General features: G+C 44.6%; 1 protein-coding gene across 1 annotated transcript in view; it reads left to right on the top strand.

Moving 5' to 3' along the window:
• Positions 1-25001, top strand: part of LOC121543945 (glucocorticoid modulatory element-binding protein 1-like) — a 35077-nt gene extending 10076 nt beyond the window's left edge. Inside the window, exons 2-10 of the mRNA XM_041854068.1 lie at positions 17504-17648; positions 18027-18085; positions 18329-18450; positions 18728-18831; positions 19441-19616; positions 20121-20264; positions 20648-20785; positions 22863-22985; positions 23846-25001. Of these exons, the coding sequence (XP_041710002.1) occupies positions 17521-17648; positions 18027-18085; positions 18329-18450; positions 18728-18831; positions 19441-19616; positions 20121-20264; positions 20648-20785; positions 22863-22985; positions 23846-24387 (1536 nt within the window). The 5' untranslated portion in view covers positions 17504-17520 and the 3' untranslated portion in view covers positions 24388-25001. The remainder of the gene's footprint in view (positions 1-17503; positions 17649-18026; positions 18086-18328; positions 18451-18727; positions 18832-19440; positions 19617-20120; positions 20265-20647; positions 20786-22862; positions 22986-23845) is intronic.
• The last annotated feature ends 319 nt before the right edge of the window (positions 25002-25320 follow it).

The following is a 25320-nucleotide window of genomic DNA, read 5'->3' as shown; positions in this document are numbered from 1 at the left end:
GCTACGCTACAGGAATGATGCTCGTTGGATGTGGCAGGGTTTGAAAAATATTACGGACCACAAAGGGAAACCCAACCGCGAGCTTCCCAGTGACGCGAGCCTACCAGAGGAGCTAAATGCCTTTTATGCTCACTTCGAGGCAAGCAACACTGAACACTGAAGCATGCATGAGAGCTGTTCCGGACGACTATGTGATCACGCTCTCCATAGCCGATGTGAGCAAGACCTTTAAACAGGTCAAAATTCACAAAGCCGCGGGCCCAGACGGATTACCAGGACTTGTACTCAAAGCATGCGTGGACCAACTGGCAAGTGTCTTCACTGACATTTTAAACCTCTCCCTGACCGAGTCTGTAATATACCTACATGTTTCAAAAAGACCACCATAGTCCCTGTGCCCAAGAAAGCTAAGGTAACCTGCCTAAATGATTACCGCCCCGTAGCCCTCACGTTGGTAGCCATGAAGTGCTTTGAAAGGCTGGTCATGGCTCACATCAACATCATCATGCCGGAAACCCTAGACCCACTCCAATTCACATAGCGCCCCAACAGATCCACAGATGACTCAATCTCAATCACACTCTACACTGCCCTTTCCCACCTGGACAAAAGGAACACCTATGTGAGAATGCTGTTCATTGACTACAGCTCAGCGTTCAACACCATAGTTCCCACAAAGCTCATCACTAAGCTAAGGGCCCTGGGACTAAACACCTCCCTCTGCAACTGGATCCTGGACTTCCTGACGGGCCGCTCCCAGGTGGTGAGGGTAGGCAAGAACACATCTGCCATGCTGATCCTCAACACTGGGGCCCCTCAGGGGTGCATGCTTAGTCCCCTCCTGTACTCCCTGTTCACCCACGACTGCGTGGCCAAGCACGACTCCAACACCATCATCAAGTTTGGTATCTGACACAACAGCCTATAAGGAGGAGGTCAGAGACCTGGCAGTGTCAGAGACCTGGCAAAACCTCTCCCTCAATGTGAGCAAGACAAAGGACCTGATCATGGACTATAGGAAAAGGAGGGCCGAACAGGCCCCTATTAACATCGACGGGGCTGAAGTGGAGCGGGTCGAGAGTTTGAAGTTCCTTGGTGTCCACATCACCAACAAACTATCATGGTCCAAACACACCAAGACAGTTGTGAAGAGGGCACGACAACACCTTTTCCCCCTCAGGAGATATTTGGCATGGGTCCCCAGATTCTCAAAAAGTGCTACAGCTGCACCATTGAGAGCATCCTGACCAGTTGCATCACTGCCTGGTATGGCAACTGCTCGGCATCTACAGAGAGTAGTGGGTACGGCCCAGTTGGTTAAGGGCTTGTAAGTAAGCATTTCGCGGTAAGGTCTACACCTGTTGTATTTGGCGCATGTGACAAATACAATTTGATTTGATTTGATTTGAGTCTTTCAGAGAACAATCTGTGTCAATGCACCAGTGTGACCACCAGGGAGTTTAATTCAAGTCTCATGAGTGGCAGACATGCATGTGACATTTACATAGTTTGTGAATAACTTTCATACCAAATGAAGGGCATCTACTGACACTGTAGCTCTAAACAAAAAAAATAACATATACAGAAATAAATGACAGATTATAGCATAGATTATTAAACAATTTCTGATTCCCCTTCACCCTGGAATGCTTTCTCAGCAGTTTCTAACTCCTCCCCCTCTGTTAGTGGGTTGACACTACATTATAACTCTAACACCGTTCACACATTTATACTGTATTTGGGGTGAAATCCTTTAGTCATTATTCTTAAAATACAAATTAATCTATCAATCCACCTCTTTGACTAAATGTTTTCACATTCAGGATAAATGTATTTACAAGCATGATTAATCTCAGAGATTACGTCAGAACTAATAAACATTTCATCCAATTGCGGTCTTTCAGGGTCAAAATCCTCGTCATCCACCAAGCCTGGAGGATTGTTTTTCACATTCCCCTGGTCAGAGTCCGGAGTCGGTCCATCTCTCATCATTTGTTGACTGCATTCACCAACGCCTTACTCACCAATCCTCGGAGACAGGGAACAAGACAACAACCACATAATACAAGAATACCCATACAAACGCTGACCGCCCCTAAGATGGTGGCTGCTATGGTTTTCCATTTACCAAACATTTCATCAATCCACCCTATCCACGATGTACTAACTTCTGAGTTCTCAGCTCATTCTTCACTTAGTGCAGTTAATTCTGCAAGAGCTCTGGTGACTGTCCCATCCGGTGTGGTGTTGTTAGGGATAAATGTGCAACAATGGCTTATCATTCTATAGACACCGCCTCTTTCTGCCTGATCTAGAGCCAACCTCTTTTACTAAGTCATGAGTGAGATGGCGGATAATTGTTCAGAGATCACTTTTACTGCATCCCTAGTCTGGCCAATAAATCGTTGTTGGTCGTAATAGATATAATTAATCCAATCCACAATTTTGTTTATTGTCACCCACCAAAAGAACGTGGTAGTAAACCCTTCCCCTGATTCTTTCATAGCTTGTTATCCATCCGATACCCCCCTTGGTATCCCAATCGTATCCATCTAAATAGGGCTATTCTCCTTCTTGTTAAAACTCCTCCTACGTTTGTTTAACCCTTTCCTTGGTTCCTGGTGACTAATTCTAACTAGCTGAATCAGTAGAACCAGGGCGCACGTATCTAGCCACCCTTTTGGTATTCTCTGCCTTATACTGCCTTTGCTGGCACATGCCCACCACACATCGGTTACAGGGGCTGTAAGGTTCAGAATTCTCTCCTGTGCTTCTGAACTTAAGTCAATCACATTACCACTATCTTCAATTGATAATTGGTGATGTCTTTTGTTTTTCTTTACCCCCCATCTGGATGTTCAGTCCCGCCCGGTCTCATATCCCCGTCCCCAAGTGTGTTTAAACACTTGAGTCTAGGAACAATCCGCCGTGGGGGCCGAACACGAATATAATGGGATTTTATAATCCCAAGTTGCTTATTGACATGTATCCCACCCGTTGGCTACGTCCCTAACCCTTATTTTGAATCCTACAGTCTGCCCTTCTCTGACTCCCATTTTGTAGGCCACTCGTCCTTGACGGTCAGTATGTCGGGTCGCTTCTCTTCTCTTTTGCTTCTTAACAATGGTAAGGGCATAGCGTAATTGGTGGTGGATCTTGACATATCAAGACCATTGCCGAGACTATGATGCAGCTCAAGTCACCCCTATTCCCAAAAACCGCCAACCCTCTCCTGTCCTCAGTCTTTCTGCTTGGTATTACCCCATACTCACACCCTGAGAACACACTACAGTGATGATAGGTCGGGGTAGGAGATCTTCGTTAACAGAGGTGATCCCCAGACCCTATTGGTCCAGTTCTTCTCTCTAACTCTGCGTGTGTTCAGTGGTATTGGATGTGTTCTTACCTTTTTGCAGTGGGTAACGTGGACCCAGGTTGCTCTTTCTGCTATTCTAATGGCAAAGGCAGTGACCAATATAACCTGATAGGGCCCTTCCCAACAGGCCTGCTTCCAGTCTTTCTTCTTTAGGGACTGGATGCTCACCAGTCACCTGGTTAGATAGAGTGGGTCACCTTCTCCTTTAGTTCACCTGTGGGGCACAAAACCTCTGACATACCGGTGTGGTTAATAACTACCTTCTCACGTTGTACCCCATTCCTTCCTGCTCTCCTGTGTGTTTTCCTTAACCCCTCTCTAATCATACCGTTCACATCAGTATTCTCTTTCTAGACTGTATCTAAAAAAAAAACTATTTTTTTAAAAGTATTTTGTCCTCTCCTTCGTATATTATTTAATCCTACCACTATTCTCTTCCCCCCTCTTGACACATGGTTCTGCTCATGTGTCAATATTACCACCTACCTAAACAATCATTTAGGTAATATTGGTAATTTATCATCCAATTGCCATCCCTTATTTATTTTTTAGACTGTCCCTTGCTTCTTTATGCTCCTCCCACTTCCTTTGTCTTTTATCGCGGCTGAATTCGACTTTTATTCAGTTCAGAATCAATAGTAATCCAATCAATCAATCCCTTATCTAAAAACACTAATGTTTAGTTCAAACTCTGTTCTACCCCGGCTCTCCCGGGCTTGACCTGAAGACTGATGGTTGGACATGACAGGTCCATACTTAAATCTTTCAAACCTAACACAAACCCCCCTTCATGCTGCAATCAATCAAGACGATAGCAAAGGAGAGACAGGTTTTAGCCTGAACTCTGCTTAACCCTGGCCGCTTTTTCCTCTCTGTTTGAGGAGAGAAGCAAAAGGCTCCCTTCTGCTTTCATTCACTGATAACGTAGGACAGCCTTAGGACTTAAGTAAGAGAGCAATTCGACCCTAGGTCACCTAAGTCTTCTGCCTAGCAACAAAGAATTAAAAAACTCTATGTTCGTGATTAACCCAGTTATATCTAATAGTCCACTAAAAAAACTCCCTCATTCCCATCTTTAAATCACAACCAATGTCATATATCCCTCTTTACTCTCTACCATTTGGGTAAAATCCCTGTTATATGTAGGAAAAGCTAAGACTGTTTGGGAAGTGAGCAACTTTTTTATCTTCACATTGTTCCTCCTCCTCAGAGTTCCAAATGATTTTACCATGGGCTGCCATTGCCTTCCCATAGATAAGATCACTTAATTTACCAGTATGCAGTACATAATGGAGTACCCAAGCTCTACAGTAGTCTATCATTCCCAAAAAGCTCATCATTCTTCAACTATTTCTTCTATTTCTTGACAGCTAGTCCCTATTTTAAATTATCCTATCCAGCTTCCTATTATTACTATCTTCCTGATCTTATTACTAAATCAATGATCTAGGCAATAGCTGTTTCACATTAGATTGTGCCTTCCTCTGATTACTGCAGCTCATTGCATTAATTTAGTTTCAAATACCAATTTGAGATAAAATACCAACTAATATCTCAACTTACTTCTATCCCGTAAAAGTAATCCAAGATTAGTACAATTGACTAGCAACAGGTATCCCTCATTCAGGGAAAGCTCTCTTCCTCTTCTGTTATTTTATGGTTCAAATCCTATTATTACCTAATTATAATCTTCGTCACACTTTTCACAGCACTATAAATTACCCTCAATTTGATAAAATAAACCATCCCAAAGTCCTCCTCTCATGCCCCCAGAACCACCAGTGTGGATGACCAATCAACACCAGAAAGTCAAAACAGAGCCCAGAAGCCATTCAAATCACCCAACAAACCGTTCCATCCCACAGCATAGTAAACACCAAGTCCTCATGACATCCAAAAACCATTTCCGTTCAAAGGTTGAACGGAAATGGAGGAAACTTCAAAAACATTATATACAGTCAGATGTTCTCTCAAAATATCATAATGTATCTGAAGTTTCCTCCAATTCCGTTCTACCTTTCAACAATTCCTCTACATAGGGGTTTTGTTGTATGTAGGTGTGTGTGTGTGTGGGGGGGGCATCCTTGGGACAGACCTGGAACTAGACAAAACCTCCAGGGGACCATGACACAACGTCCCAAGAACATCCTAAAAACGTCCCCGAGAACATTCCCCTGGGACCATCACACAATGTCCTAAGGCCTAGTAAAATTAGCATCCTGAGAAAATCCTAAAAAGGTCCTGGCACGGTCCTCAGTGATGTCCTGGGAACTTACAGGGAACTAGACAAAGGTCCCCAAGAGAAAGTTCCCTTGGAACCATCATCAGGGGCAGATTTTGTGATTTGGAGGCCCCAGGCCTCCAAATACGTAATTTAACTGTAAAAATGTATTACCTTTTAATGTGCCATGAACACAACTAGTCATGATGTTTGCATCTGATTGTCAAACAAATCACTTCAAAAAGTAGTTTACCTTCACACATTCATCCAAAAATAATTCCTAAATCTGAACAGTGCACTGTGCACCTGCCAACTTTCCTTTAAATTGCAAGTGTCTGAAACTATCTCACCGGAGAAAGCATCCGAGCGAGCGAAACAGCGCCACTCTGTCTTACTATATGTAGCCCATGTACTGATGCTGTCTTGCCAAAAAAAGTGTATGACATTCCATACTCTTTTTGGCCAGACAGCATCAGAGACATGGTCTACACATACATGTCCTCTGCCTCGACGACGATGGCAGTATTATCAGCAGCACCTGTCTTTTTACTGAAGAAATACGTATTGTATACCCCTAGAGTCTAAGGGCCCGGGGCTGGGTTTCTACTTAGCTAGCCTCGTCGAGAACCAGGCTTCCCTTATATGGATAAGCCTGGGGAAGTTCATGGCAGAAAAATTGCTAAATAAGGGTGAAGACCCGGTGTATATCAGTGACGCCTCGCTACACGTCAAATCTGTCCTTTGGTCTGATGAGTCCATATTTGTGATTTTTGGTTCCAACCGCCGTGTCTTTGTGAGATGCAGAGTAGGTGAACGGATGATCTCGGCATGTGTGGTTCCCACTGTGAAGCATGGAGGAGGAGGTGTGATGGTGTGGGGCTGCTTTATTTATAATTCATGGCACACTTAACCAGCATGGCTACCACAGCATTCTGCAGCGATACGCCATCCCATCTGGTTTGCGCTTAATAGGACTATAATTTTCAATTTCAACAGGACAATTACCAAAAACACACCTCTAGGCTGTGTAAGGGCTATTTGACCAAGAAGGAGAGTGATGGAGTGCTGCATCAGATGACCTGGCCTCCACAATCACCCGACCTCAACCCAATTGAGATGGTTTGGGATGAGTTGGACCGCAGAGTGAAGGAAAAGCAGCCAACAAGTGCTCAGCATATGTGGGAACTCCTTCAAGACTGTTGGAAAAGCATTCCAGGTGAAGCTGGTTGAGAGAATGCCAAGAGTGTGCAAAGCTGTCATCAAGGAAAAGGGTGGCTACTTTGAAGAATCTCAAATATACAATATATTTTGATTTGTTTAACAATTTTTGGGTTACTGCATGATTCCATATGTGTTATTTCATAGTTGTGATGTCTTCATTATTATTCTACAATGTAGAAAATAGTAAAAATAAAGAAAACCCCTTGAATGAGTAGGTGTGTCCAAACTTTTGACTGGTACTGTACAGTGGGGAAAAAAAGTATTTAGTCAGCCACCAATTGTGCAAGTTCTCCCACTTAAAAAGATGAGAGAGGCCTGTAATTTTCATCATAGGTACACGTCAACTATGACAGACAAAATCAGGAAAAAAAATCCAGAAAATCACATTGTAGGATTTTTTATGAATTTATTTGCAAATTATGGTGGAAAATAAGTATTTGGTCAATACCAAAAGTTTCTCAATACTTTGTTATATACCCTTTGTTGGCAATGACACAGGTCAAACATTTTCTGTAAGTCTTCACAAGGTTTTCACACACTGTTGCTGGTATTTTGGCCCATTCCTCCATGCAGATCTCCTCTAGAGCAGTGATGTTTTGGGGCTGTGGCTGGGCAACACTGACTTTCAACTCCCTCCAAAGATTTTCTATGGGGTTGAGATCTGGAGACTGGCTAGGCCACTCCAGGACCTTGAAATGCTTCTTACGAAGCCACTCCTTCGTTGCCCGGGCGGTGTGTTTGGGATCATTGTCATGCTGAAAGCCCCAGCCACGTTTCATCTTCAATGCCCTTGCTGATGGAATGAGGTTTTCACTCAAAATCTCACGATACATGGCCTCATTCATTATTTTCTTTACACGGATCAGTCGTCCTGGTCCCTTTGCAGAAAAACAGCCCGAAAGCATGATGTTTCCACTCCCATGCTTCACAGTAGGTATTGTGTTCTTTGGATGCAACTCAGCATTCTTTGTCCTCCAAACACGACGAGTTGAGTTTTTACCAAAAAGTTATATTTTGGTTTCAACTGACCATATGACATTCTCCCAATCCTCTTCTGGATCATCCAAATGCACTCTAGCAAACTTCAGACAGGCCTGGACATGTACTGGCTTAAGCAGGGGGACACGTCTAGCACTGCAGGATTTGAGTCCCTGGTGGCGTAGTGTGTTACTGATGGTAGGCTTTGTTACTTTGGTCCCAGCTCTCTGCAGGTCATTCACTAGGTCCCCCGTGTGGTTCTGGGATTTTTGCTCACCGTTCTTGTGATCATTTTGACCCCACGGGGTGAGATCTTGCGTGGAGCCCCAGATCGAGGGAGATTATCAGTGGTCTTGTATGTCTTCCATTTCCTAATAATTGCTCCCACAGTTGATTTCTTCAAACCAAGCTGCTTACCTATTGCAGATTCAGTCTTCCCAGCCTGGTGCAGGTCTACAATTTTGTTTCTGGTGTCCTTTGACAGCTCTTTGGTCTTGGCCATAGTGGAGTTTGGAGTGTGACTGTTTGAGGTTGTGAACAGGTGTCTTTTATACTAATAACAAGTTCAAACAGTTGCCATTAATACAGGTAACGAGTTGAGGACAAAGGAGCCTCTTAAAGAAGAAGTTACAGGTCTGTGAGAGCCAGAAATCTTGCTTGTTTGTAGGTGACCAAATACTTATTTTCCACCATAATTTGCAAATAAATTCATTAAAAATCCTACAATGTAATTTTCTGGATTTTTTTCTTCTCAATTTGTCTGTCATAGTTGACGTGTACCTATGATGAATATTACAGGCCTCTCTCATCTTTTTAAGTGGGAGAACTTGCACAATTGGTGGCTGACTAAATACTTTTTTTCCCCACTGTATATATTTGATGAAACATTGAATTTGGCCTTACAGCTTTTAGCCCATAGAAATGCATTGAATAACAGAGTCATACATGGAAAAACAGAATGTAATCAAAAGGAAGTATGTTTTGAAGTGTCTGTCCTATATCTAAAATCTAAGAAAGCTCAGAAAAAAAAAATATATATTTTACCATGGTATTACCTGTATACCTTTGATGTGGAAATGCCTTATTCACTTCCATAAATTATTCGGCCTGGTACCAGGTTACCTTCATACGAGTACCGTGACACTCGTAGAGCAAAACACCATTGTGTTCGTCAGAGTCATCTTTACATTGAGAGGTCATATTAATTTGTAGGCCAAACCATTCGGACGCTACAGACGTTTTTGTTAGAAGACCGATTTTCGAGATGTCTCCTGGCCTGACAAACACCGCTGTAGCTCTGCCACCTTCCACCGCAGATGCAGAAAGTCGAAATTGGCATTTGAGACGCAGCCATGCAAAACAACAGATATCTCTAGCTTAAACAGACAGATTTTGATGGGGATTTTTTATTTTATTTTATTCATTATGCCTCGAACAGAGCATGGGGGGGCCTGAAGCGTAGAAATGCACTATGCAGAAATCGCTCTGCCGTTTCCTGGTTGCTAGAATTCGAATAGTTCGCCTAATTACAGTTTATGTGACAAAACAAGCAAGTATAGTGTAGAGAATCATTGTACCATCGCAGTGGAATATCTTTTCCATTACCAAAAATATTTTACTTTCAGCTGTTTTAAGCTGGTGTACAAAACCGACTCAAGACACAAAAACGAAACAAACCTAAGAACAGGAAGCATAGAAATAACACACATAGAACAGATCTACAGCTTCTTAGACTTGCTTTCAATGACATTGATATATCTACAGTATAAGCCACATTTCTATGTGAATTTGGTCTGGTCGCCCAAAAAGTTACATATTGCAGCTTTAAATGCCATTATTGCGTATGCGATGTAGGTAGGTTTGGAGGGGTGCATTTTCAAAATGGTACAGTAAAATAGCTTCCAGTCCATAACATACAGTGGGGAGAACAAGTATTTGATACACTGCCGATTTTGCAGGTTTTCCTACTTACAAAGCATGTAGAGGTCTGTAATTTTTTATCAGAGGTACACTTCAACTGTGAGAGACGGAATCTAAAACAAAAATCCAGAAAATCACATTGTATGATTTTTAAGTAATTAATTTGCATTTTATTGCATGACATAAGTATTTGATCACCTACCAACCAGTAAGAATTCCGGCTCTCACAGACCTGTTAGTTTTTCTTTAAGAAGCCCTCCTGTTCTCCACTCATTACCTGTATTAACTGCACCTGTTTGAACTCGTTACCTGTATAAAAGACACCTGTCCACACACTCAATCAAACAGACTCCAACCTCTCCACAATGGCCAAGACCAGAGAGCTGTGTAAGGACATCAGGGATAAAATTGTAGACCTGCACAAGGCTGGGATGGGCTACAGGACAATAGGCAAGCAGCTTGGTGAGAAGGCAACATCTGTTGGCACAATTATTAGAAAATGGAAGAAGTTCAAGATGACGGTCAATCACCCTCGGTCTGGGGCTCCATGCAAGATCTCACCTCGTGGGGCATCAATGATCATGAGGAAGGTGAAGGATCAGCCCAGAACTACACGGCAGGACCTGGTCAATGACCTGAAGAGAGCTGGGACCACAGTCTCAAAGAAAACCATTAGTAACACATTACGCTGTCATGGATTAAAATCCTGCAGTGCACGCAAGGTCCCCCTGCTCAAGCCAGCGCATGTCCAGGCCCGTCTGATGTTTGCCAATGACCATCTGGATGATCCAGAGGAGGAATGGGAGAAGGTCATGTGGTCTAGAAGAAGAAGAAGGATGAGTACAACCCCAAGAACACCATCCCAACCGTGAAGCATGGAGGTGGAAACATCATTCTTTGGGGATGCTTTTCTGCAAAGGGGACAGGACGACTGCACCGTATTGAGGGGAGGATGGATGGGGCCTTGTATCGCGAGATCTTGGCCAACAACCTCCTTCCCTCAGTAAGAGCATTGAAGATGGGTCGTGGCTGGGTCTTCCAGCATGACAATGACCCGAAACACACAGCCAGGGCAACTAAGGAGTGGCTCCATAAGAAGCATCTCAAGGTCCTGGAGTGGCCTAGCCAGTCTCCAGACCTGAACCCAATAGAACATCTTTGGAGGGAGCTGAAAGTCCGTATTGCCCAGCGACAGCCCCGAAACCTGAAGGATCTCGAGTTGGTCTGTATGGAGGAGTGGGCCAAAATCCCTGCTGCGGTGTGTGCAAATCTGGTCAAGACCTACAGGAAACGTATGATCTCTGTAATTGCAAACAAAGGTTTCTGTACCAAATATTAAGTTCTGCTTTTCTGATTTATCAAATACTTATGTCATGCAATAAAATGCAAATTAATTACTTAAAAATCATACAATGTGATTTTCTGGATTTTTGTTTTAGATTCCGTCTCTCACAGTTGAAGTGTACCTATGATAAAAATTACAGACCTCTACATGCTTTGTAAGTAGGAAAACCTGCAAAATCGGCAGTGTATCAAATACTTGTTCTCTCCACTGTATATTGCAACCATGATAACAGGTAATATCAACAGTAAAAGCGTTTCTTCACTACAAGTGAAAATATTGTATGTAGGCCGATCAATGCAGTGTAAACATTGTTTATTATGTAGCCTCCATTACTTCAAATCAATTGTGGAAGAATATTGCCCTTCACCTGCAGCTGGAAAGTTTTATTTTGATGTTTTTATTATCTGTAATTAAGTTGTCATCTGAATGTACACTGAACAAAAATATAAACGCAACATGCAACTATTTCAAAGATTTTACTTGCGAAAGTATTCACCCCCTTGGCATTTTTTCTATTTTGTTGCCTTACAACCTGGAATTTAAATGGATGTTTGGGAGGTTCGTATCATTTGATTTACACAACATGCCTACCACTTTGAAGATGCAAAATATATATTTTTGTGAAACAAACAAGAAATAAGAAAAAAAACAGAACTTGAGCATGCATAACTATTCACCCTCCCCAAAGTCAATACTTTGTAGAGCCACCTTTTGCAGCAATTACAGCTGCAAGTCTCTTGGGGTATGTTTCTATAAGCTTGGAACATCTAGCCACTGGGATATTTGCCCATTCTTCAAGGCAAAACTGCTCCAGCTCCTTCAAGTTGGATGGGTTCCGCTGGTGTACAGCAATCTTTATGTCATTCCACATATTCTCAATTGGATTGAGGTCTGGGCTTTGACTAGGCCATTCCAAGACATTTAAATGTTTCCCCTTAAACCACTCGAGTGTTGCTTTAGCAGTATGCTTAGGGTCATTGTCCTGCTGGAAGGTGAACCTCCGTCCCAGTCTCAAATCTCTGGAAGACTGAAACAGGTTTCCCTCAAGAATCATTCCTTCAATTCTGACCAGTTTCCCAGTCCCTGCCGATGAAAAACATCCCCACAGCATGATGCTGCCACCACCATGCTTCACTGTGTGGATGGTGTTCTCGTGGTGATGAGAGGTGTTGGGTTTGCGCCAGACATAACGTTTTCCTTGATGGCCAAAAGCTCCACTTTAGTCTCATCTGACCAGAGTACCTTCTTCCATATGTTTGGGGAGTCTCCCACATGCCTTTTGGCGAGCACCAAATGTGTTTGCTTGTTTTTTTCTTTAAGCAATGGCTTTTTTCTGGCCACTCTTCCGTAAAGCCCAGCTCTGTGGAGTGTACGGCTTAAAGTGGTCCTATGGACAGATACTCCAATCTCTGCTGTGGAGCTTTGCAGCTCCTTCAGGGTTATCTTTGGTCTCTTTGTTGCCTCTCTGATTAATGCCCTCCTTGCCTGGTCCGTGAGTTTTGGTGGGTGGCCCTCTCTTGGCAGGTTTGTTGTGGTGCCATATTCTTTCCATTTTTTAATAATGGATTTAATGGTGCTCCGTGGGATGTTCAAAGTTTCAGATATTGTTTTATAACTCAACCCTGATCTGTACTTCTCCACAGCTTTGTCCCTGACCTGTTTGGAGAGCTCCTTGGTCTTCATGGTGCCGCTTGCTTGGTGGTGCCCCTTGCTTAGTGGTGTTGCTGACTCTGGTGCCTTTCAGAACAGGTGTATATATACTGAGATCATGTGACAGATCATGTGACACTTAGATTGCACACAGGTGGACTTTATTTAACTAATTATGTGACTTCTGAAGGTAATTGGTTGCACCATATCTTATTTAGGGGCTTCATAGCAAAGGGGGTGAATACATATGCACGCAACACTTTTCCGTTATTTATTTTTTAGCAAGTTTTTTTATTTTATTTCACTTCACCAATTTGGACTATTTTGTATATGTCCATTACATGAAATCCAAATAAAAATCCATTTAAATTACAGGTTGTAATGCTACAAAATAGGAAAAACGCCAAGGGGGATTGTCACGCCCTGGCTCTGGGGACTCTTAAATGTTGGGTGTGGATTTTCTATGTTTAGTTTTCTATGTTTTTTGTTCTAGATCGTTTAGTTCTATGTTGGCCAGGGTGGTTCCCAATCAGAGGCAGCTGTAGCTCGTTGTCTCTGATTGGGGACCATACTTAGGCAGCCAGTTGGCACCAGTTAGTTTGTGGGATCTTGTTCCGTAAAGGTTTGTGTTGTTGTAACCTCAGGACTTCACGTATCGTTCTTTTTGTTGTTTTGTTCGTGTGTTGTGTACTAAATAAAATGTACGCTTATCACGCTGCGCCTTGGTTCCACGAGTCATCAGTCATCGATCGTGACAGAAGATCCCACCTAAAGAGGACCAAGCAGCGTTTCCAGGAACAGACAGCCTGGACTTGGGAGGAGATCCTGGACGGGAAGGGATCCTGGACTTGGGAAGAGATTCAGGCCGGAATGGATTGCCGTCCTTGGGAGGAGACTGTGGAGGCGCGCTACAGAGAGGAGCAGCGGCAACGCAGAGGGTACCGGCCGAGTAGGAAGCCAGAGAGACAGCCCCAATATATTTTTTTGGGGGGGCTAAAAGGGTGGTTGGCGGAGCCTAGAGTTAGAGCAGAGCCAACTCCCCGTACTCAGGCTATGAAGCGTGAGACTGGGCAGGCTCCGTGTTATGCGGAGCCACATACTGTGCCGCGAGTGTTCCGGCACAGTCCTGTACGTCCGGTGCTAGCACCACGCACGTGTCGGGCTAAGATGGGCATGCAGCCAGGACGGGGTGTGCCGGCTCAACGCTCGTGGCCTCCAGTACGCCTCCTCGGTCCCGTATATCCTGCGCCAGTGCCACGAGCTGTAGCGCCAGTACGAGTGCACAGCCCTGTACGTCCTGTGCTGATGCCTCACACATATTGTGTTGAAATAGGCATTCAGCCAGGACGGGTTGTGTCAGCTCTCCGCTCCAGACCTCCAGTCCGCCTCCACAGTCCGGCCTGGCCCGTTCCGGCTCCCCGCACAAAGCCAGTGGTGCGTGTTCCCAGTCCAGCCCGGCCCGTTCCGGCTCCCCGCACCAACGAAGTGGTGCGTGTTCCCATTCCAGCCCGGCCCGTTCCTGCTCCCCGCACCAAGCCAGTGGTGCGTGTTCCCAGTCCAGCCCGGCCTGTTCCTGCTCCCCGCACCAAGCCAGTGGTGCGTGTTCCCAGTCCCACCCGGCCTGTTCCTGTCCCTCGCACCAAGCCAGTGGTGCGTGTCGCCAGCCCGGTCCGGCCTGTTCCTGTCCCTCGCACCAAGCCAGTGGTGTGGGTCGCCAGCCCGGTCCGGCCTGTTCCTGTCCCTCGCACCAAGCCAGTGGTGCGCGTCGCCAGCCCGGTCCGGCCTGTTCCTGCCCCTCGCACCAAGCCAGTGGTGCGCGTCGCCAGCCCGGTCTGGCCTGTTCCTGTCCCTCGCACCAAGCCAGTGGTGCGCGTCGCCAGCCCGGTCCGGCCTGTTCCTGTCCCTCGCACCAAGCCAGTGGTGCGCGTCGCCAGCCCGGTCCGGCCTGTTCCTGTCCCTCGCACCAAGGCAGTGGTGCGCGTCGTCAGCCCGGTCCGGCCCATTCCTGCTCCCCGCACCAAGCCAGTGGTGCGTGTGTTCAGTCCGGCACGGCCCGTGCCTGTTCCACCAGTGCCTGGTCCGGCACCGGTCAGCTGCTCCACTCCGGAGTCAGAGCAATCCGCTCCACCGGGTTCCGGTCCAACTCCAGTCAGCGGATCCACTCCGGAGCCAGAGTAATCCGCTCCACCGGTGTCCAGTCCAGCTCCGGCCAGCGGCTCCAGTCCGGAGCCGGTAAGGTCTGGTCCACCGTCGTCGGGTCCAGCTCCAGTCAGCGGGACCAGACCAGGGGCGCAACGGGGAGGTGGAGAAAAGGTGGTGGTCACGCCCGGAGCCGGATCCGCCTCCGAGGCGGAATGCCCACCCGGCCTCTACCCTCTTTTGTTTGTGTGGCGCGGTCGCAGTCCGCGCCTTTGGGGTGGGGTACTGTCATGCCCTGGCTCTGGGGACTCTTAAATGTTGAGCCAGGGTGTGGATTTTCTATGTTTAGTTTTCTATGTTTTTTGTTCTAGATCGTTTAGTTCTATGTTGGCCAGGGTGGTTCCCAATCAGAGGCAGCTGTAGCTCGTTGTCTCTAATTGGGGTCCATACTTAGGCAGCCAGTTGGCACCAGTTAGTTTGTGGGATCTTGTTCCGTAAAGGTTTGTGTTGTTGTAACCTCAGGACTTCACATATCGTTCTTTTTGTTGTTTTGTTCGTGTGTTGTGTACTAAATAAAATGTACGCTTATCACGCTGCGCCTTGGTTCCACGAGTCATCAGTCAATGATCGTGACAGGGATGAATACTTTTGCAAGGCACTGTACAGTTCATATAAGGAAATCTGTCAATTGAAATAAATGCATTACGCCCTAACCTATGGATTTCACATGACTGGGAATACAGATAACTTTAACAAAAAGGTAGGGGCGTGGATCAGAAAACCAGTCAGTATCTAGTGTGACCACCATTTGCCTCATGCAGCGCAACACATTTCCTTCACATAGTGTTGAGTTGATTGTGGTCTGTGGAATGTTGTCCCACTCCTCTTCAATGGCTCTGCGAAATTGCTGGATATTGGCAGGAACTGGAACACACTGTCGTACATGTCGATCCAGAGCATCCCAAACATGCTCAATGGGTGACATGTCTGGTGAGTATGCAGGCCATGGAACAACTTGGACATTTTCAGCTTCCAGGAATAGTGTACAGATCCTTGCGACATGCATTATTATGCTGAAACATGAGGTGATGGTGGCGGATGAATGGAACGACAATGGATCTCAGGATCTTGTCATGGTATCTCTGTGCATTCAAATTGCCATTGATAAAATGCAATTGTGTTCATTGTCCGTAGCTTATGCCTGCCTATACCATAACCCCACCGCCACCATGGGGCACTCTGTTCACAACATTGACATCAGCAAACCGCTCGCCCACACGATGCCATACACGCTGTCTGCCATCTGCCCGTTACAGTTGAAACCGGGATTCGTTCGTGAAGAGCACACTTCTCCAGCATGCCAGTGGCCATCGAAGTTGAGCATTTGCTCACTGAAGTCGGTTCTGACGCCGAACTGCAGTCAGGTCAACACCCTGGTGAGGACGAAGAGCACGCAGATGAGCTTCTCTGAGACAGTTTCTGACTGTTTGTGCAGATATTCTTTGGTTGTGCAAACCCACAGTTTCGTCAGTTGTCCGGGTGGTTGGTCTTAGACGATCCCGCAGGTGATGAAGCCGGATGTGGAGGTCCTGGGCTGGCATGGTTACACGTGGTCTGCAGTTGTGAGGCCGGTTGGACATACTGCCAAATTCTCCAAAACGACATTGGAAGCGGCTTATGGTAGATAAATTAACATTAAATGATCTAGCAACAGCTCTGGTGGACATTCCTGCAGTCAGCATGCCAATTGCACGCTCCCTCAAAACTTGAGACATCTGTGGCATTGTGTTGTGTGACAAAACTGCACATTTTAGAGTGGCCTTTTATTATCCCCAGCACAAGGTGAGTGGATTATCTTGGCAAAGGATAAATACTCACTAACAGGAATGTAAACAAATTTGTGCACAACATTTGAGAGAAATACACTTTTTGTGCATATGGAACGTTTCTGGGATCATTTCAGCTCATGAAACATGGGACCAATACTTTAGATGTTGCGTTTATATTTTTGTTCACTGTAATATGGGCTATTTTATGTACAGTATGTGTACTTACATTGTTAGTACACTGTAGGTAATCTCAGCACCCAGAATAACCAATGAGAGACTACACTGTTGGCTACTTATGTAGCTAACTAGAATGCATGATTTTAGCACCACTTGCAATAAAGTGGTAATCTTTATTTCTCTTTTTCTTCTTACAAACCATTCCAAAGTTAGGGAAAGAACAATTTAACTTGTTGAAGCCTGTCAGTCTGTTTTTGTTAACCCCTATTTAAAAAATATATATTTTAAAGGGTGTAACCCATACTAGTAATGGCTCATGACCTTCATGCAAAATACTTTTTGTCAGATGAGAAATTATTTGATTACATGAGAAGAATGCCCAGTCAGAACCATTTGTGCCATAAATTCAATATGGATCTATTCTCAATAGCTACAATTGCATGTCAGGACCTACAGTCCTATTTAGGACTAGCGTAGCATGGACCTCTATACAGTATGCTGCAAAGCACAGTGTGTGTGTGTGTGTGTGTGTGTGCATGCATGCGTGTGTGTGTGTGATTGTGTGGGAGTTTATGTGTGTGTGTTTGTTTGTGTGTGCATGTGTATGTGTGAACTAAAGTCTGATGTAAATATGCCTGTCCCTACAGCAGTCTAGGGAGTGGTCATGGCAGGTGCTGAGATCACAGTGTCCTCAAAGAATATAGTGATGGTGAAGGAAGAGGAGGAGGAAGGGGAGCCCTGTGAGAGCCATAAGACTCAGGTCATCCTCCACCAGCAGCCCATCATACAGGGGTAAGACTTTAAACCACAGCTACAATGCAAAGAGGGGGCACTGGACACAACAGGGTGGAGGGTTTGAGTTACCATTTGGACAAAATGCAAAAGTCAAAAAATTCAATTAGTAACTAATTTACTTTACGCAGTAACGATAATGTAATTACACTAAGAAATTACAAATGTAACAAAAAACGTTTTTTTTTTTATGTACAAAAGTGTGCTTTTCTAGACATCCAAGTTGTCAGTTATAAGATCAAGAGTAAGATAAAACTGTTGTTGAAGTGTAGAATTCTAACAGCAGGTTCTGTTATATACTGTATGTACATTGTAACAGCTGCCTCAGTGGGAGTGGTGAATATTGTGTGAAATAGTGGACTTTGTCGCCTCCTACAGGGCAAATGAGGACAACGCTAACACTGGTTCCACTGTCCTAGCCATAGAGACACACAATGGTAAGATTCCACAAGACGCTTTGTTTCTATTGCTTATTTATATGACCAGTATTTTAATTCATTACTACATTCAACGTAGAGATTAGATTTGTATTGTATACATCATCTAGTCATTTTTAAAAACTGGATAATCATTTGTATTCTTTTGTTTTGTTGTGTTTTTGATGTATGGATGCTTGCTTGTGATATTGTGTGTGTTATGTACTGTGTGTTTATATTGTATTTTACCATTATGAATGTTAGAAGACAATCTTGTGGAGGGTGAGGAGGTTGAGTATGGATACCCCATCACCTGTGGCGAAAGCAAAGCAGTCCTCCTGTTTAAGAAGTTTGTCTGTCCTGGTATCAACATCAGATGTGTCAAGGTACCAGGATGCCTTTATAGTCATCAAGTAACTTGTTCATAAGTACTGTATGTCACTAAGAAAGACGCTGGTGTGTGTATGTGTGTACGTGTGTGTGTGCTGTTTTTGTGGGGGGGGTTTGTGTGTGTGTGTGTGTGTGTGTGTGTGTGTGTTCGTGTTCGTGTTCATAGATCATTTTGCTTTCCACTGTCAATATGAAAGCATGTGAGATTTGTAATTCTTATTTAACTCTTTCTGTGCTTGTGATTCTCTGTGTTGCTTTCTCTCCTCCCTGCAGTTCAATGACCAGCTGATCAGCCCCAAGCAGTTTGTTCACATGGCAGGGAAAGCCACGCTGAAGGACTGGAAGAGGGCCATCCGACTGGGAGGGGTGATGCTCAGGTAGGCTGCGTCATACTGAGTGGAGGGCAGGGTTTACATTTACATTTTGGTCATTTAGCAGACACTCTTATCCAGAGATACTTACAGTCAGTGCATTCACCTAAAGTAGGTAAGACAACCACATATCACAAGTAAAAACTTTATTCAATAAAGCAGCTATCAGCAGAATCAGTGCTAGTACAAAAAAGACGTGCAGGTTGGGGTCAATATGTGTCTGGGATCTTCTTGTTTTGCCTGCATTGGGGCACCTGGAGTTTTTTTGCCAATACATTCCACTAGCAGTTAGTAAGCAGCGTTCTTGTGGTGGTAGGATCACATATCACGCTGTCAAATTGCTGAGTGATGCATTTCTCACCCCATCTTCGTGTTTGCACTTGTTCTCTGTCCAACTGTGGTTTAGTTGCCTTCATCCCTACATAACAGATCAGAAGCTTTTGTTACAAGCAAAACGTTGAAAAAACATTGAATACACATATTACACAACCAGAAGTGTTATCTATATTCTGACTGGATTAGATATAGTGATAACAATGTTTATTATTATATAACTAATCATTAAATAAATATACTGAACCATTCTACAACTCCTCTCTTATGTCCTCTATGCAGGAAAATGATGGACTCAGGTCAGATTGACTTCTACCAGCATGAAACAGTGTGCACCAACACCTGCCGCAGCACCAAGTTTGACGTGTTGATCAACAGCACCCGCTTCCTTCCGGGCAGCGCCATGCAGCCCCCCCCTTCCCTTCTGCCCAGTGAGCCTATCAGCCAATCAGCCAAGGGCTGACTACACACTGTCCAGTGTGCCTATCAGCCGAGGGCTTACCTAACTACAGTACACTTTTACTATGGGCATTTATCTCTCATATCCCGTGGCTGCTGCCATTTATTAAACTGCTGTTTTTATCCCTGCACAAACTACACTTCCCCTTCATAAACTGTACCACTCGTATTTTGAAATGGACTACATCAAAATGTCAATAAATAATTGCCCTCAGCATTCTTTGGTGTGGCACCTATTTTATCACTGCAGAGGGCAGTGATTGGAATCTAGAAGTAGGAAAACAATTAGATTTAGGGGCCTCAATGGTCTCCCCAGCAGCCCATAGAACTTGGATAGAAAACCCTGTGCTATGAAGGCACTTGCAGAGTCACACAGTTGTTACCACTGCTTACAACCAAATGTCTACAACAGAACTGTATCAGAATTTGAGCTAGTGATATGAGTGATGACATGAGATGTTGTTGGCATGATTTGATGTGTGTTGGTGGCTCTCTGTGTATAGTAGATGGAGGCCATGCTGCAGTGTCAGATGAGAGGCTAGAGGAGAAGGACTACATTACAGTGGAATGGAGCCCTGGGCCAGCCCCTCCCATCACCAGCACAGCCAATGGACATGTCAAGAGGAAAAGGGGTGATATCATCCCTGGTCAGCATAGCAGCTACAGGGAGTTATACATTTATAGTTATCTTAATGTAAACACACGCAAACAGGCATGCGCATACGCACACACATTCACACACACATACTGTATAAACACACACACTCAATCACGCATGGTGGCACGCACTCACACACACACACAAACACACACACACACACACACACACACACACACACACACACACACACACACACACACACACACACACACACATACACGTGTTTCTTAGGGACATACAGTACAATGAACAAGTCACTTTGATGACTAAAAAGGCATCCTGGTCACATCTGACGTCTTGACATACACACACATTCCCCCTACACCATTCCTCTTTCCTAATCATACCACGCCTCTTGCCTTTCTCTAGATGGCAGTCTAAGCTTTTGGAGAGGCATAGCAGACGTTGGCCTGATGGGGGAGGTGTTATCCAGTTTCCGCACAGAACTGGTGGCCATGTTGAGAGGAGTGGAGGTCCGCAGTGAGAAGGCCATTCTGCAAGAGGCCGGTGAGCTTACACACTGGGAGACAGCTTCCCACAAATACTTACATAATACTTACATACAGTGGGGGAAAAAAGTTTTTAGTCAGCCACCAATTGTGCAAGTTCTCCCACTTAAAAAGATGAGAGAGGCCTGTAATTTTCATCAAAGGTACATGTCAACTATGACAGACAAATTGAGATTTTCTTTCTCCAGAAAATCACATTGTAGGATTTTTTATGAATTTATTTGCAAATTATGGTGGAAAATAAGTATTTGGTCACCTACAAACAAGCATGATTTCTGGCTCTCACAGACCTGTAACTTCTTCTTTAAGAGGCTCCTCTGTCCTCCACTCGTTACCTGTATTAATGGCACCTGTTTGAACTTGTTATCAGTATAAAAGACACCTGTCCACAACCTCAAACAGTCACACTCCAAACTCCACTATGGCCAAGACCAAAGAGCTGTCAAAGGACACCAGAAACAAAATTGTAGACCTGCACCAGGCTGGGAAGACTGAATCTGCAATAGGTAAGCAGCTTGGTTTGAAGAAATCAACTGTGGGAGCAATTATTAGGAAATGGAAGACATACAAGACCACTGATAATCTCCCTCGATCTGGGGCTCCACGCAAGATCTCACCCCGTGGGGTCAAAATGATCACAAGAATGGTGAGCAAAAATCCCAGAACCACACGGGGGGACCTAGTGAATGACCTGCAGAGAGCTGGGACCAAAGTAACAAAGCCTACCATCAGTAACACACTACGCCGCCAGGGACTCAAATCCTGCAGTGCCAGACGTGTCCCCCTGCTTAAGCCAGTACATGTCCAGGCCCGTCTGAAGTTTGCTAGAGTCCATTTGGATGATCCAGAAGAGGATTGGGAGATGAAACCAAAATATAACTTTTTGGTAAAAACTCAACTCGTCGTGTTTGGAAGACAAAAAATGCTGAGTTTGCATCCAAAGAACACCATACCTACTGTGAAGCATAGGGGTGGAAACATCATGCTTTGGGGCTGTTTTTCTGCAAAGGGACCAGGACGACTGATCCGTGTAAAGGAAAGAATGAATGGGGCCATGTATCATGAGATTTTGAGTGAAAACCTCCTTCCATCAGCAAGGGCATTGAAGATGAAATGTGGCTGGGTCTTTCAGCATGACAATGATCCCAAACACACCGCCCGGGCAACGAAGGAGTGGCTTCGTGAGAAGCATTTCAAAGTCCTGGAGTGGCCTAGCCAGTCTCCAGATCTCAACCCCATAGAAAATCTTTGGAGGGAGTTGAAAGTCCGTGTTGCCCAGCGACAGCCCCAAAACATCACTGCTCTAGAGGAGATCTGCATGGAGGAATGGGCCAAAATACCAGCAACAGTGTGTGAAAACCTTGTGAAGACTTACAGAAAACGTTTGACCTGTGTCATTGCCAACAAAGGGTATATAACAAAGTATTGAGAAACTTTTGTTATTGACCAAATACTTATTTTCCACCATAATTTGCAAATAAATTCATTAAAAATTCTACAATGTGATTTTCTGGATTTATTTTTCTAATTTTGTCTGTCATAGTTGACGTGTACCTATGATGAAAATTACAGGCCTCTCTCATCTTTTTAAGTGGGAGAACTTGCACAATTGGTGGCTGACTAAATACTTTTTCCCCCCACTGTATATGAAATATCAGAGAGTGAAAAAATGTTCTATGGGTAACATTTACACTGAGTGTACAAAACATTAAGAACACCTTCCTAATATTGAGTTGCACCCCCCCTTTTGCCCTCAGACAGCCTCAATTTGTCGGGGCATGCACTCTACAAGGTGTCGAAAGCGTTCCACAGGGATGCTGGCCCATGTTGACTCCAATGCTTCCCACAGTTGTGTCAAGTTGGCTGGATGTCCTTTGGGTGGTGGACCATTCTTGATACACACGGGAAACTGTTGAGCGCCTGTACTCAGTGTATTTAGCAGGTTTATATAAAGGGAGGTGGATTGGCAAGAGTTTCGTAGATTTTTTTTGGGGGGGGATTGGTTAATTTGTTTGACTGATTTATTTTAATTGCCTGTCTATTTGTTGTAACTGTAATGTGTTTTGTTGTGTTAGATGCTGTTGTACTGAACTCCCTTTCTGAGATGTTTGGGCTGCTGGACTCAGTTAGGAGGGTTCTGGACCTGAGACGCAGTAAGACTGATGACAACCAGCAGCAGGTCCACAATGCTCTTAATGGTGAGAGAATGTAAGCTTGGATGTGAGCTTGGAATGGGCAAACATACAGTACACTCTTAGAAAAAAGGGTTCCAAAAGGGTTCTTTGGCTGTCCCCATATGATAACCCTTTTTGGATCCAGGTAGAACACTTTTTGGTTCCAGGTAGAACTCTTTTGGGTTCCATGTAGAACCCTCTGTAAAGGGTTCTACATGGAACTCAAATGGGTTCTAACTGGAACCAAAAGGGGTTCTTCAAAGGGTTCTCCTATGGGGACAGCCGAAGAACCCTTTTAGGTTCTAGATAGCATGTCACGATCGTTAGAAACAGCGGACCAAGGCGCAGCGGGATAAGCGTACATTCTTTTAATGAGTACACACACAAACAAAATAATAAACGATACGTGAAGTCCTAGAATAAACACAAACCTTACGGATCATGCTCCCAAAAAACAAAAGTGCCAACAGGCTGCCTAAGTATGGGTCCCAATCAGATACAACGAGAATCAGCTGCCTCTGATTGGGAACCACCCTGGCCAACATAGATATAAATGATCTAGAACAAAACATAGAAAACTATAACATAGAACCTACACACCCTGGCTCAACATAAAAGAGTCCCCAGAGCCAGGGCGTGACATAGCACCTTTTTTATTACAGTGTAACATAAACATTGTCATATACAGTACTCTATATCAGAGGCATCACCATTTGGACTGTACTTACAATAGCTAGGTTTGGCTCCTTTTACTAAAAGTAACACCATTGCTTAAGTTATTTTTCCTTACCTGATATGTAAACATACTATTACTATGTTAGGTTTCCTTATTTCACTGTTCATTACCCGATGTTATACCAGTACAACCATGTATCCTTCGTCAGTGCTGGAGGACCAGTTGGAGGACCAGAGAAAGCCGAGGCAGGATGAGCCCCCACCCAGCCCTGGTCACCTCTACATGGGCAGCTTCTCCAAGGCCATCCCCTCAAAGTGCCCGCGGCTGCATCGCTCCAGCTCTTCCACCACCCAGCCTCAGAACCAGACCACCCAATCGTCCATCGTCTTATCCCCCATCACCACATCCCCAGTGGGTCAGCCTCTCAATGTGGCCTGCCTGCCTGTGGGCACACTGGCCCAATTCCCCACCGGCTCCCAGCTCTTCACTTACTTCACCACTGGCAACACCTCTGCAGGAAAGAGAGGCAGGGCCGGGTCTGTGGCTATCCATGCAGCCTCCAGGGTGACTGTGCGTAACAATACCACAGAGTCAGGGGTGGGGACCCCTCTACAGGTGCTTCATCTAACCCAGGAGAGGGAGCAGGAGTCTGGGGACATGGAGAGCCAGAGGCTGGGGCTGGGAGAGGAGAGGATAGTACTTGTGCAGCACGGGCTACTAGTGGACACTCCAGGGATTCAGACACACTAGGCTGGGAACAGTGGGGGCTCAATCAGAGATGGAGGAAGAGGGGGAAGAGGAGGAGCAGGGGAGGGACAGGAGAGTGAAGGTACAGAAGGAAGTGTTGCAGAATGTAGAGCATGTCTTTGGCATGAAGAGGGCATTAAAAGAACAGAAAACCAAGTGAGAGAAGAGAGAACCGTAAGGAATACAGTTGAAAGAGAATAGAGTGAGCGAGCGAGAGAGTGTGTGTGTGACTGTGTGTCTGTGTGGAAGAGAGCAAGAAGGTGAACTTCACCATGTCATGTGTAACATAATTTTAACGTACAGTACTTTTTCACATGGTGTTTATTACTGCAGGACCCATAGTACTTTAATTACGCATGGTCTTCATCATCAAGGACATTCAAATGCTTAATGATAGGGGAGAGTGGGGTAAGTTGAGCCGTTTTTTACATTCAGCATCACTCCGTCAAGGGAAATATAGTATTCTTTCTAACAAAGATATCTACATATATTTCAGGATGTTGTGTATCCCTGGAAATAATCAGATTCATGTAAATATTACAGTTTTGCGGGACAGGGTAAGTTAAGCTGCCTATTACACATTTCTGTACTGAATGAAATATTACCACTACCATTTTAAAACCATGTCTATTTTTATTTCCCAAACACAAATCAACACAATCACAATCGCTTTTTTGGGTTTAAATCATTTAAAGCATATTTTAACACAGGCTTAATACCTAACAAACACTTGGTACTTTTTAAAAACAATTTTAACATAGGCCAGGCCCTGTTGTCACCTCTTATCCCAGCGATAATGCGAAGAAAACACTTACAAGGCAAACATTTTGACTATATTAGCCAACAAAGCTACAAGGATGCACTTTCATGCTAGGTTTAGGACCTCATATTGAAGCTTATAGAGACCCCCAACTGATGTATATAACAATCTTAAAA

The sequence above is a fragment of the Coregonus clupeaformis genome, chromosome 28, assembly GCF_020615455.1.
Source record: "Coregonus clupeaformis isolate EN_2021a chromosome 28, ASM2061545v1, whole genome shotgun sequence".
NCBI classification, from domain to species: Eukaryota; Metazoa; Chordata; class Actinopteri; order Salmoniformes; family Salmonidae; genus Coregonus; species Coregonus clupeaformis.
This window is presented reverse-complemented; position numbering and strand designations above follow the sequence as displayed.